The sequence below is a fragment of the Prionailurus viverrinus genome, chromosome A2 (assembly GCF_022837055.1).
Source record: "Prionailurus viverrinus isolate Anna chromosome A2, UM_Priviv_1.0, whole genome shotgun sequence".
NCBI lineage: Eukaryota > Metazoa > Chordata > Mammalia > Carnivora > Felidae > Prionailurus > Prionailurus viverrinus.
The window spans coordinates 39934081-39948925 of NC_062562.1; the positions used below are offsets into that span (position 1 = coordinate 39934081).

The 14845-nt window shown below is 44.1% G+C and overlaps 1 protein-coding gene across 1 annotated transcript in view; it reads right to left on the minus strand.

Annotated features, from left to right (window-relative positions):
• PDZRN3 (PDZ domain containing ring finger 3) overlaps positions 1-14845 on the minus strand; it is a 240713-nt gene that overhangs the window by 14219 nt on the left and 211649 nt on the right. The window contains exons 4-5 of the mRNA XM_047849379.1: positions 6807-7054; positions 3660-3747 (exon numbers count right to left, since the gene is read on the minus strand). Coding sequence (XP_047705335.1) covers positions 3660-3747; positions 6807-7054 — 336 coding nt within the window. The remainder of the gene's footprint in view (positions 1-3659; positions 3748-6806; positions 7055-14845) is intronic.

A 14845-nucleotide genomic window follows, 5' to 3' on the forward strand; every position in this document is an offset into this window, starting at 1 on the left:
CTGGACTTAGAATAGACCTTTCATCCAAAACCACCAGGTTCACTTTATGAGATGTGCTTAGTTAAGAGAAATCACCTGGTGACAACTAAGCTGGTAAGGACAAAAGTCCAAATGTGAGAGCAGCCTTCCTGCCTGGCATGGACTCATGACCATATATTGGTTTTCTTAGGAGATGCCAAGCTCACGTCTGACAATCCTAATGGCTAATGAACCACAAGGGGCTTCAATTCCTTAAGGGCAAGCAGGGTGGTGACTTCCTGATTTGGCATTTCTGGCACCAGTGTATTCAGTGTAACAGATGATCAGTGAAAGCAGGCAAGTAGAAATGAAAATAATCATGGATTTAGCAAAGTCTCAAGGCATCAAAGGTCTAACTTAAAACATTCAACTAATCTCTTAAATACTTGGGATTGTTGGCCTCTGCTTTTTAATCATGAAAAGAAGAAAGTCTTAGCATAGTGCTGCATGTCTACAGGGGGCGGAGTCATTTCTAGTCCATAGGACTTCACTCTGCGCTGGGGAAGCGTAGATGGCATTGGAGTCTTGGAGGCACATCTTTACATGAGAGTGGATGAAATGGGCAACCAAAGCCTCACTGCTTCGACCCATGACAAGAGCACACGGAAGCTTGGACTTCTTCACCTCGACGTCAGGCCTCCTCCAGCTTTAACGTGCAATGAGGCACCCAGACATCTTGTTAAAATACAGATTCTGACTTGGTAGTTTTAAAGGCCAAGATTCTGCATTTCTTGCCTTCTCCCAGGTGATTCTGTGCTGTTCCTATCACACATTTTGAATAACAAGGTTCTAGGGAACGGTTTTAGAGTGGCGTCTACCAAAAGCAAGATGCTCGAAGATAGTTCACACTGAGAAAGTTACTTCATTTACTAAGGCAGACTCAGTCTGGCTAGTCTTAACAGTTCTGTAACACAAGCCAATCTCTTAAGAAAGAGAAAAAGAAGGAGTGGGGCAAATCAGCCCCAGGCTCCCAGTCCTTGCCAGGCACCACCAATTAACACTAGGATGTGGTAACACTGCCTTATGCCCACTGTCTATATTGTATAGCACCTTCTATTTATGGCAGTGATGCTGATTTTCTGTTGGAGATAGTTATAGAGCATTTCCTTTAGAATAAATTTACCTTGGTTTAAGTGAGTTGGGTTAAAGCAAAATAGAAAGTAAACAATGATTCTGGTGGTATTCAGATGTAACAAACTGTAAGGCAGAATGGGCCAGATTGGACAGATACTGTAGGAACTCAATGACCTTCCAGAAACCATCTGCAGGCTCTTTTAGACATGAGCATGTTTCTAGGAAGAAACCATAGCTTCCATCAGGCTCTCGAAAGTGTTAGACACTAAAATAGAACTCAAGAACTCACTGCTATCAACTCAAGTTTAACTAAGTGCCCATGACTTACCAAGTCTACACTATACAGCTGACTCTTGAACAACATGGGTTTCAACTGTGTGGGTCCACCTACATGTGGACTGTTTTCGATAACTACAATAAGGTACTGGAAGAAATGTATTTTCTCTCCCTTATTTTCTTTTCTCTACTTACCCAATTACAAGAATACAGTATACAACACATATAACATACAAAATACATGTTACTCAACTGTTTATGTTATTGGGAAGGCTTCTGGTCAACGGTAAGCTAATAGTTAAGTTTTTGGAGATTGAAAAGGTAGACATGGATTTTAGACTGTGTAGGAGGTCGGCACTCTTAATCCCTGTGTAGTTCAAAGGTCAAATGGGCTCCATAAATCTAGCTCCTGGGATATTTAATAGCTTTCTAAAGACCTCTGTCACAATTACATTGATCATCAAAAAGCAGTGTTGTCCTATAAAGATTATTAAATAGCCCTTCTTCTTGTAAAGCACCGTTTCAGAGAATTCTAGACCCAGGAAATGTTAACAGGTACCTGGCCAAAGAGAAACTGTAAGAGGAAGAGAAGTAGGTGTGCATAATTCTGCCTATTGAATTTTCTCCCCCTCTCCAGGGCATTTACCATGCTCTTTAACGTATTCAAGACTGACAAGTCCTCTATGACAAAAATATGTTCACTGTGGTTCACTCTGACAGTTCTCAAACATAGGTGATGTGGAACCACCTTTGCGAACACTGTGTATTAACACCGTAAGAGCTAGCGTCCTAGGGGAGGCACTGGCTGCTTCATGAACCGGCCCTGAAGTTGGGGAGATGAGCCAAGTATAAATAAAAGGCAGAATCCTTAATTTCCTTGAAAGGCACAAGGCTACATTTCATGTAGCAGTCAATGGATGGCAAGTGCTGTGGTCTACAGTTGATGACAAGCAGGAATCCCGGCAGTTTATAGAGTCAGAATTTCTGCCATTCCAGTTTAGACCGTATGCATTTAGCAGGACATTTAAATTTTCAAAAAGAAATGTCCCGGAGTCAGACATGACTTTAGTGCCAAATACACTGATTTTCTGCATTGGGCTATAGGGGGGCAACCAGCGAAGACATTATTTGCACACTTTGATCTTCAGCTTCTGTTCTGGAACAAAAACCCTTGGTAACTGTAAAGGAAACCTGGACGAACACAGCTGTTTTCCAATTGTCTGCTGCTCAGGAACTCATCAACCTCACTGGTGTTGGTTGGTAGCCCAGATTACACGATGGTTGGCCATACAGCTGAATAAAGCATTACGGGACTTTTCCTGGCTTACCTTCTGATGGTGACACAGGGTTTACCCTTGACATCACGAATCTTTCTCAAAGGTCCCAATTATCCTATTCCGTAAAGTCACTTTTCAAAAAATGCTCTTGTATTTTTTGAAAACACTATGAAATACAGGAATCAGTGTTTACACAAAAGCATAAATAAATATATCTTGAAAGTTGGCTTTTCTCTTATTTTCTATCACTCTTACTAAATCACAAATGAGAACAAGAACCTTGTAAACTGATGTCCTCCAGGGGAGGTGGGAGGGGGGACAGGTGATAGCGGAGGGGTATTAAGAGCACACTTACCGTGACAGGCACTGCGGTGTGTACAGAACTGCTGAATCACTATATGGTACACCTGAAACTAACCTAACACCGCAAGGTAGTTATACTGGAATAAAAATAATTGAAAAAACCTGAGAGGCCAGTGTGACTACACATCATCTAGAATCTTGAGTCCTATTTGGCCTCAAGTAACACTTAAGGAGAGCCATGGATTTTCTAATTTTTTCAAGCTCAGTGTTAGTAAACTTTGGGCAAAAGCTTTGGTGTTGGTGTGGGCTAGCTAATCATTTATCTACCTATTCTTGCCTCTGAGTACAAAAGGTGATGACTTCAAGAGCAGAAAGCTAGGGAAGCTCACTGTAGTTGCAAGAATGTGTGGACTTGAGAGCCTGATGGAAAGGAGATTACACGAATTCAAAGATCTACAACAGGACTTACTACCCTATCATTTAAGTAATTTTTAAAAAATCCTCCATTTCTGCTTTGTGATCCAATTGTTATGCTCTGTTTTGAAGGGAGTTGGGAGAAAAGCTCAATTACGCCTTTAAATGCATGAGTGAAAGTAGTTCTTGTACAAAAATCCACTCACAGTGGGTATTTTACTGACATCCATAAACTACACTTAAAGGGAACTTGTCAGTCTTGGGAAGGAGCCCTAAATCTAGACAGGCTGTGCTTACCTCCAACTCCAGCTCCTCCCTGTCCATGTCCTGATGGATGCTTCCAATGTAGTCATTGGGGTCATAGTACTCATGGGCTGAGGGATGCCTGCAAACAGAAGAGAGACCTTTCAGGCCCCTTGCACTTGGAAGTAGCTGCTTTCATCCCCCCCCCCCCCCCCCCCCGCCCCCTGCCATGACAAGGGTCCATTGTGATGTGGCACAAATTCTCCGGGGTGCTGTCTCAGCTTGCTTCTCCCTGCCTGTGTTTCCCAGCAGGGTCAGGACCTCCCCTGTAACACTTCTGTCCTCTGCACTAAAGTCTGTCCCCTTGGAAGAAGATGGAGATGACAGTGGGACAGCCTTAGGTGCTCCCAGGGACCATCCCCCAGTTGACTAGTCATGTGGGTCAACAGGACTCATTTCTGGTTTTGTTTTGTTTTTTTTATGTTTATTTATTTATTTTGAGAGCATGAGTGGGGAAGGGGCAGAAAGAGGTGGACAGAGAGAATCCCAAGCAGGCTCTGTACTGTCAGCACAGAGCCGGTGCAGGGCCTGAACTCACCAACTGTGAGCCAAAACCAGGAGTCGAACACTTAACCGACTGAACCACCCAGGCACTCCAAGAGGACTCATTTCTAACTCGAGGTTGGAGACATACTCCTATTTCCTGCTTATTGCTTCACCGATGGATTTTATCTTTGGGGAAAAAAAGGCTGGACTTCAGGCTACATTCAAAGACATGTGTTGGCCTCTGAGTCAGGTCCAAAGGGACTGTGACAAAAACTGCTATGCTGTCATCTAGGACAGTGTTTTCACAACTTTTGTGATTGTTCCCCAACAAGGAATACATTTGGCATGAAAACCTTGTATGCACATACAGGTATATAATGAGCATACATACATGCACACATAAAATGCATGAGTGTATAAGCACAGATCATAGGCAGCCACTGCTCAGAGAACAGAAGCTTGAGTCTCTCTCTAGGACAACAGATGTGAAACACTATTTACAGAAACACTATACTACTTACACTATTTACAGAACCCACCAGCTCTCTGGAAATAACATTAACTGAACGTCTAGAAGCAAAGGCAGTGGGAATGATAAGAGGCTCGGCTGGCAACTCTGAAAGGTGCCAGATGTGGACGGCAAGCTTCAGCCTGATTGTTGACTGTGGGCTCAAACCTTCTTGTTCTCAAAGGTCAGCACAGCAATCGATGGGCTCTGGTCTTCCCTCCCACGCACTTACTTTTGAAAAAACAGACCAGACATGAAGGGTCATTCCAACGAGGGCTGGCTTTCAGTTTTCTGGACCTATCAGGGCCTATCAGGTAAATATACTGCCAGCACTTAAGGGGCTTTTAGTACTGAGGATGCTGTTGGAAGGCCTGGGCTTTCAAGCATCAAGTTAACACTCCCCGTTCAATCCCGATGCGTACTCTTGCTCTCCTCTGACCTTGCGGCCAGAACCTGGTCTGACCTCTGCACTCTACTGACATTTCTCAAGTTTCCCCTTGGGGGTAAGTCATGTCATGTTAACTAGACTTAAGAGGAAATTAAAGGTCTGGTTTCTAAAAGGCCCATCACTGTGACAGTTCACCATCTGAGAGTCAGGACTTGCCGTAAAGGCCTCATCAATACTGGGAGGCAGTTTTGGTCTATAAAGTCAAATAACTGGCATGAATGATTGTACTCAGTGAATCAGGCAATTCTTTCACAGGATCAACTGGGACGCAACCGAGCAGCGGTGACTAAGAGCTGGGAGTTGAGGTGATGCGGGACCTGCCTTTCAATCCGGCTGCCTACGTAAGCTGAGGAGAACGGGTGAGCATGTGAGTTCCCCACTGCATGGGAGGGCCAGTCGTGAGGCATAAATGAGCTAACAGTTCTTTGCACACTACCATGCGCCCTGAGCATGGATGTGATCGGTGGCCCCTCCTTTCCCCTTACACACTGTCCACTGCAGCGGAGATGAGTTTGTCGGGCCTGGGCAATCGACCCTGGGTTCCTATAACGGCTAACAGCACCATGGGATGAAAGGCAAGCCTCTGTCTGGCACCTGACAGAACCACAGGGAACATGTGCTCACTCCCGCTTCTGAGTTACTAGCAGAAACCCAACAGGTATCACTCAGAAGTTTGCCACAGAAGAGGAAAAACGCCCTTTAAAATAAAGCACAGGTCAATGATCTGAACAAGGAGCAAGACAGGAAGAGCCGGGAGTGACTCTCACATCACCTAGAGAGGCTGAGGTGGGGAGGTGGACACATTGCCCTCAAATATGCAAAATCACAAGCGAAAAGCTACGTTAAAGGGGCCGTCTTCTCAGCCAGTGGTCTGTCTTAAAAAATGTCATGCTCTTCATTTTCTTCCCCTAAATATTTAATCCGTCACTGAATTAATGATGATTGCTGCTGCCACTTATTAGGGAGAACTTCCCACACATTATTTCCTTTAATCCAACACTGTACTCTAAATGCTATTACTATTTTTCCTCTATTAACACGGGGATAAAGTAAATTACTCCAGCTGCCCAGCTAGGGATGAGTCTGAGCATCGGGCTTGTCTGACTTGAAGGCTCTGAGCTCCTCTGTATCTCTGGCAGGAAGGAAGGTAAGAGGAGAGTCATGTGGAGGGTGATTAATGTGGGGTGTTGGACCGCAGCTGTTACTTAATCGGTAAATTCGGTACTTATATGAGGCACGTGTGGGCTTATTAACACAGATCCAGGTTTGAAACGAGACCCAAGAAAGCAGAACGCACAACCTTCAGGGCTCTCTTTACGCTCCCAACCTACTTTGTTGTCTATTTAAAAGAATCATCAGCATTCCCTCTAGTTGTAACGCCAAACCTTCACATTTCCATTTGTGGTGATTACATTTTATTCTGAAATAACTCTGACGACATTTGTAAGTCATTTTGTTTTGGGAATATAATTTGAATAACTCCGCTCCAGGGTTATAATAAAGTAATTAATATGTCAGTGCGGTTTTGAGCAGGATTCAATTGACTGCCTCTATAAACGATAAAGTTAAGCACGGGCAACGTGGAGGAAAATTGTAAGAGACATTAGTTTTTTTTCACCACATGGAAGGGAAGAAACCAACTTCACTGGGCTACTTTACCACACTTAACACGTTAGCGTTGCATGGTCACGTGACTTACTCCTCTGGCAGGAGATAGGGATCCAACACAGGTGGGGTGGGAGAGGACATCTTCGTGAGAGCCATGATGTGCTCGAAGGTGATGTCGGTCTGAGTTCCTGTGTCCACCAGCTGCGACTCGGATGGAGGCGTGAACATTTTGGTCCGTGGGGTTCTCCTCAACACCTGTACCACAATGGGCTCTTTGGCCGTCTTGAAAGCTTCCACAGCCTGGTCATGAGTTGCTCTGGATAAGTCTTTGCCGTTGACCTGTGGAAAAATATTTAGGGTGAGAGAGGCTTACAGTCAAGCAGAAGCAGGGAAGATTGTTCTCCTGGGTGAGCGTGTAAAAATAACAACTCGAGGGTGTCCGACAATTGCAGTTCTCTCTGGTTTAGGTTTCCTAAGGAATGCCTAGTGGGATGGGAATGAGTTTGAAAGACTCCAGATCTGGTATTAAATAATAAATCTCACAGTGGGGAAGTCTTGGCTTCCTACTGGGATGTCTTTAACACAGGTTCATCACCTGCTAATCTTGCCTGTGAGAGAAAAGAGCAGCCTCGGGGCTCCGAGCCTTTATCAGGCAATAATAGCTAACTGGAAATTAATTACATTGTTATGTTTTAATGGGGTGTATTATGTCAGGTGACATTAGCTTTCCTTTTATGGGAGTGATAGGAAGTTTTCTTTTTAAATGAATTGCTTTGCTTTTTTTTTTTCCTTTCAAAAAAAGTCAATTAAAAATACTCAGGAAATGATAATCCAGGCCGTAGGTGGATATGGCCGCTATCAAGGAGTACACAAATGGCTGGCATTCTGGCTGACGTTGGGGACACGACAGCTAGTGTAACTGCGGTCCTGTTTCTCCCTGTGTACGGCCTTTGCTGCAGCCGCATCCCCAGTGCCTGTGTTTACTGAGTGTCTACCGTCTACGGCATGACTTCCGTGAAGCCACCGCTCAACCCTTCTCTCAACATAGCCTGGGGAGTTGGCAGAGCAAAAATCACATCCATCTCCCTCCTCCGACAGCCTCAAATAAACCACAAGAGATCACCTACGTAGTGGTGGGTCGCAACTCTGTACCACTGGAAAGAATCCTCGGAGGCAGCATCCCATAAAAACTCACTCAACACGGCTATCTTTAGCATGGCTTGCGCAAGAGGAAACAGAAGCCAGAACCTTATTTCAAGAAAACGAAGCCATTCCCAGCAACCTGTTAGCCCAACTATTTAACTGACCCCACGTTCCAACAGTCTGATAATGTCACATGGCAGCACTGCATGCAAGTTATCAGGCTCCGGCGTATTTCAATATTATTCCCCAAGCGGTTGGTTTGCTTTTTTAAAGTCAGATATAAGACGGCTGTATAGGAACCAAATTCTGCAGCATATACCTCTGCAAACGTTGCTCAGCTTCTCACATCTCTGGAGAACACTGACAAGTTCATGTCACTTAACACAGGAAGTCCTGAATTTAAACCTCTTAGATTAATATTCCATTTTTTCAATAGGCATGTTTGTAGTATTTCTTTATAAATGTCAAAATGAACCCTGAGCCTTTTCTTGTCTGACATACACATCCTCCCCTTAGCCCCCGCCCCCCATTATCTTGTACTTCAAAGCACACTGACAGTTAGGGTCCCTCCTCTGAGGCAGAGGGCACTTTGGTTTCTTTGTCCGAGCAGAACACGAGTATTGATTACACAGCCGTTTTTCTATTTTTGCTAAGCCCCTTCATTCGGGCCCTACAGGGACAAGAACTCTTAGGACTGAGTGTCTTGTAAACAACTGCTGGGTTAAAGAATAGATGTCGGACTCTTTCCTTGTAATGAAGCCCAAGTGCATTGTGCCAGTGGAGATTATTAATGATCTGGATTCAATCTACTTAAGTAATTTACTTACATCACAAGGGAGTCACGGAACAAGAACTCTGGGCTACACAATTGTTAAAATGCACCCTTCGCCGAAGCACCATTCGCTCTCAAACAAGAGCCCTGCTTCCTCAACCCGCGAGGATGGGCAACACCAGGGTTTAACACCCCAACTGTCTTCACCCCTCCTCCCTTAAGAAGGGGGTAAAAGGACACAAAGGAATTCTTTCCAGCTTTCCAAACAGCTGACCGTCTTGACCCCCTCCTTGCTCAGAGCCCAGCGTGCTGAATGAAGGCTTGGGCTGGGAAGGAAGGGGGAGGGGGTGGGTGGTTCAACAGCAACGTGGAGATCTGTGAACTTCATGCTGTGGCAGAAGCTCTGAGCCGTACTTTCCACTAGTGCCTGACACCAAGAGTCAAGTAATACAGGAATTTACAGCGTGATAGTCAATTTGTCCCTAGGTTAAATTAACGCCAGAGGCACCATGGGCAGGAGATGTGGGTGTGGCCCAGGCCAGCTAGCCACGCTCGTCCTCTGCCCTCAGTAGTCCGTCTAAGGCTGGCTCGTACCACATGTAGTTTGTACCCCCAATGAACTCAAACATGAAGACTTTTGAATGGGTCTCGCAAGGTATATCCAATCTATGCTTTCTCTATTGACACGTAAATACCAGGCCTTTTGCCGAAAGGGAATGAGTAAGAGATTTTCTTCCAGGAGTCTTTTAGTTGTGTCTAAAAAAAGAATCCATCCTAGGAGTCTACTTTTTTTTTTTTTAAGTTTTATTTATTTTGAGAGAGAGAGAGAGAGTGCAAGCAGGGGAGGGGCTGAAAAAGAGAGAGAATCTCAAGCAGGCTCTGCACCAGCAGTGCAGACAGAGTCCATGTAAGGCTCAACCTCATGAAACTTCGAGATCATGAACTGAGCTTAACCAAGAGTCAAACGCTTAACTGACTGAGCCACTCAGGTGCCCTTAGGAGTCTGGTTTTTAAATATACAATTAGGTCTTGCAAATACAACAGCAGACAATGTCAGCTACCTGGTCAACTAGCATCCCTCCTTGACCCATGTACTTCCTCTCTGCTGAGAGAGATAAGATTTTGTTTCTTTTCCCCCAGATCAGAGAGCTTTCCCTCCTGGGGAGACTGAGGTGTGGGTCTGATTGACTTGGACCCATTGTGATCGTCTTGTTCCTTCGGTGATGGATTTAAGCACGGGCAGGCAACATACTTCTTCTGACTAGTAGGATAAGACTGGGAATCTTTTGAGGTTTTGTTGGTTCTTAAAATAGGACACGAAGTAGGAATGGCCCTTTTCTGCCTCTGGGCAGGTCATCTGCATGTGTTGCTTAAACTCAGGGGAGTATGTTGGGATCATGTTAACAGCCAGTCTCTGAGGCCAGATTAACAACATACTGAGGGAATCAGAGCAGAAAAATGGGAGAACTGGGGTCTCTGATGATATCACCGAGCAAATGAACTAACCAAGCTTAGAACCTCTTACCCCGAAATTTCTTATATTCAATACCACATTCCTTATCCTTTAGACTACTTTAACCATTTTAACTTAAATCTTCACTGCTTACAGCCCAGAACATCCCAGTAGGTGTAAATATCACACAAATGTATTGTAAAATTAGGCAGGAATGTATTCTGATGTGTTCCTAGACACATCCTTCTATCTGTATAAAACAATTTGTGAAAATGCTTTTCTGATTGGGAATGGATCTTAATCAGCCCATTTTTGTAGAAAAGTGATGGCAAATATTAGATTTTACACATCAGTGCTACAAGACTGAGCAGATGTTTAAATGGTACCTACAAAAAGAAACACTAAGGACCCATGTGAATTAGTCTAAGCTAAGAGGATTCTCGGGGGCAGACAGCTGCCTTGCGTCTCCATGCAGTTACAAAAAGCAGGAAGGCTTTTCCAACCCCTTCCCGCCTCTGACATTGTTAAAAGGCACTGGTCCGACAACATCCATAACATCTCTACAGCCTAGGTTGAAGGAAAGCAATGGCAAAGCCAAAGGGGGAGGCCTGGAATATTGGGGTGACTGTGAAGTGACGTTCCGTCCCCCTCCGGGACGTCACTTCCACATATGGCTGAGTTCCAAAGAGAGGCCTTTCTGGCACCTGTGCCCACCAGAACAGTTTCAGGAGCCCAGTGCCATGTGTGTATGCTAATCAAACGCAGTTCGATTAAAGCCTGTGCACCATCTAAATGAGCTCCTCCTTCCTTAGGTTACAGCTCAGGGATGGAGTGCACAGGGTCTGCGACTATGAGACCCCACAGGGGTGGGGTCCTGATTGTGAGCTTTGGACAACTTGACTATTCTGAGTCTCAGTTACCTCATCTGCAAAATAAATGTAATTATAGTATTGTGCCTCTGAGGGTTATTATAAAGTTTAATGAGATAATGTACTTGTAGTGCCTCACATGCAAATAATGGGAAATTTACTAAGATACTAGTACTAATGGGGATCCTATACCAGAATAGTCACATTTTCCCCAAGAGAAAATCATCTATAAATCAAAGCAGCAAAATGCAGCTTAATTAGGTAGTCTTAAGAGACATTTGTGTACTGAAAGGCTCCCTACCTATCTCCTATTCCCAGACTACCAACATATACATTAATATTTTCAAGTCCTCGAGTTCGGATTCTCCCATGGGGGCGGGGGGGGGGGGATGGGTCAGGGGTGCAAGAGATAAATTTTACAGACTTGACCCCTGCCACACAAGCTTCTTGACAGGGTATTTTAGGGATCATTACATTCTCTTAAAGGACGATGAGACAAGGCAGGAGTGTACTATCCTAGACGATCCATTTTTGCAGCCAAATTTGTTTTGAATTACCTTGTGCACATAACACTTATTACACTGTCATCTTGGAATCACATCACTGAGAGCCTTAGCGAGGGGATAACTCCGGTACACTGTCAACCATCCGAGAATGACAGCCTTTATTCTCAGGATTAGCATTACATCTACATTACACAGAACGGCTATGATGATGGCTGCAATTACAGATGGAATGCTCATCCGGTGACGTTTGGCCCGGTCAAATTAAATATCATTAACTCGCCCAATTGAGCAGATTGCTTTTAAAACAGTTTATGCAGCTCTAAAACCAAGTAAATGGAATGTTTTGGAACCAGAAATGCTGATTGCAAACTTTATCTTTATTATAAATTAAAGGCTTAAGTTATTCACCTAAGGCTCTGGCTGGCCCCTTGGGACTTAGGTGCAATTATGGTGAGAATCCAATCAGTCTGTCTCAAGGCAGACATCATTGCCACAAATATGACATGACACTAAGGAACCTTCAAGAGGTCCGTTAGTGTAAAGTCTCCTGAGACAAGACAATTATTTCGAGGGTGTGGAATGATTCCTGGTTCCGATTAGGCCTGGGTAACACGCCTGCAGCTTTTTGTATGAGGCACTCGTGACGGTCTTCTCCAAGGTCCTGAGAACTAACACAAAGCTGGGGGCGTTTCCATCTGGGGGTAGATTTCACAGACAACCCATCTGTCCATCTTCCGGTCATTCAGTTCCTGAGAAAACATCTGCTGAGGTTATCCAGTGAGAGTCGTTCCCCTCTTGGAAGACATCAGGATGCCACTTGGGAAAATTTCTGGTGCAGAAATGAGGCTGGGCATGTGCGAGCCACTCAAGAAATGGTCAGAAGGAATGTTGTTGTGGGCAGCATTTGCCCTAAGACATTTCGTGAGGGATCTGATTTGCTGAGGTGGCCGGAATGTTCCCACAGACTACACATCCTGGAACACAAATTGAGCCCATAACCCAGAGAGGGGGGGGGGGGACCTGGGTCATCACTGTCTACCTAGAAATGCCATTGGTGAAAGTCACGTCATACATCTGTAGTATCGCCTTTCAAAACAGGAGCCTGGAAAGCTTGCACAGTGCTGTATAACTTAACTGTGAGCAGTTCAGGATACGTGCATATGTAATACTGGGAAAAGATATACCACAAGGTCTCTAAATTAGAAAATAAGTATCTATTTATGGGAAGACATTTGGTTTCTGAGGATCAACATACTGCAATCACCTCTATTTCTATTGCATGTGCAAACGACCCCCAACCCCAATATAAAGTGCTAACGCAATTTTGAATCCAGCCTCCTATCAATTACGCCCCGGCTAAAACACAACTTTCATAGGGTTCATTTAATTAAATACAGGGGCAGTGATTTCATTCTGTAAAATATCACACCTGTGTTGTCAAACTAATTAAAACTTAGGTTCCAATGGAAGTAGCAGACAATAATAAACTACATACCAACAAGTAAAAGGTTTCAAGCCCTGATTTGGGCTGAAAAAAATGGTTCTTCATTTGGAAAACTCCTTGTTCTGTCTTAATTTATTTCAAATGTATAGTCTGCTCTGGGGCTTGACATAGCGAAGGCCAACTTATCTAAAATGTAGGTGTTATGTCTGTTAAGAAGAAACAGGAATCGGGGGCACCTGGGTGGCTCAGTCAGTTAAGCATCACACTTCGGCTCAGGTCATGATCTCGCAGTTCATGGGTTCGAGCCCCACATAGGGCTCAGAGCCTGGAGCCTGCTTAAGATTCTGTGTCTCCCTCTCTCTCTGCCCCTACCCTGCTATGCTCAGTCTCTCTCTCTCTCAAAAATAAATAAATGTTAAACAAATTTTTAAAAAAAGGAAAGGGAGTCTTAATGAACAAATAGTGTTCAAAGTAACGTGTTTCTGTGGAAAACCCTCACTTTACTATGTGATGTCTATGTGTAAATAGACAACACTTGCATAGATTTCAGTTTCTTTGATGTAAAAACTTAAGGCATGCCTGCTTGGGTGGCTCAGTCCATTAGACATCCAACTCTTGGTTTCGGCTCACGTCATGATCTCACAGTTCGTGGGATTGAGCCCTGTGTCGGGCCCTGTGCCGACAGCATGAAGCCTGCCTGGGATTCTCTCTCTCCTGTCTCTCTGCCCTTCCCCTACTTTCTCTCCCAAGGTAAATAAACATTTTTAAAAAACCCTTAAATCTCTAGTATGATACCTACCACGGACCACACTAGAGTTTGTCCATGTTAACTTCTAAATGTATCCTGATGCTGGTTCCTTGGGCTTGCTCCCTCTCCAAGGGGAAGATCACCTGCCTTACTGCACCTGCGTGCTGTGCACACCTGAATTTATAGTTGAGGTAACTGTCCTGTGAGAGGGGCCTTCCTGATGTCTGACCTAAGTATCTCAGATTTGAAAATCCTGTACTTGTTTTCTTAAAGAGAGAGTATTCCTGGCTGCCAGCCTCTAAATAATAAAATGGGTAACATGTCTTTAAGAAAGCGAGGCTAAAAATCATCTGTGTACTTAGTTTTTTGTAAAGTTAGTCCTAAAATATTGTAAAATGCTTTCTTCTCAGGTAAAAATCTACCTTAATATTTCATCTCCTTTACGAAGAAGCTGTGATGGCATCACCCCAAAGTCCCATTGTGATGACCTCCAGATGTCCATTAAACTACAACATATTTGAATTACTCTACATCTTAAGATAAACATGCACATTTCAAAAAAAATATTTTTGAGAAAGAGAGAGAGAGAGAGGGAGGGGCAGCTGGAGAGGGGGACAGAGGATCCAAAGTGGGCTCCCTATGCTGTCAGCAGAGAGCCCAATGTGGGGCTCGAACTTACGAACGAACCATGAGGTTATGACCTGAGCTGCAGTTGGATGCTCAACTGAGCCACCCAGGTGCCCCAAACATGCACATTTTTAAAAAAATCATCTTAAAGGTGATAATTTAAAAATGCAACTCAACATAGGAAAGCCCAGTGTCGTGTTCTTGGAAACAAGGTGTTCCTATAGCTAAGTCTCCCCTACTTTCTATGATTCATAAGTTCTTTGGAACATGTCTTCTCCAGTTGTATCCTTAATGCCTTTGCAGCAGGGATTGGTTTCAAGTTTAAATTCAGTTAAAAATGGTTGATCACATTCCACGGTCTGTCACCGTTCACTCCTGGCAGACATTCTTCCAAATGCCTCCAACCACCCTCGCCCTTCTCTTATTCTTCATACTCATCTGGAAAAGCCTTGACCAATTCTTAAGATCCAACCACTCGCCCAGTGTCCATTTGTACACGAGTTTATTGATGCTGGAGAATATTCACACAAGGAGAGGTCACTGAGTAGAATTCGCAGCATTTTCCTTG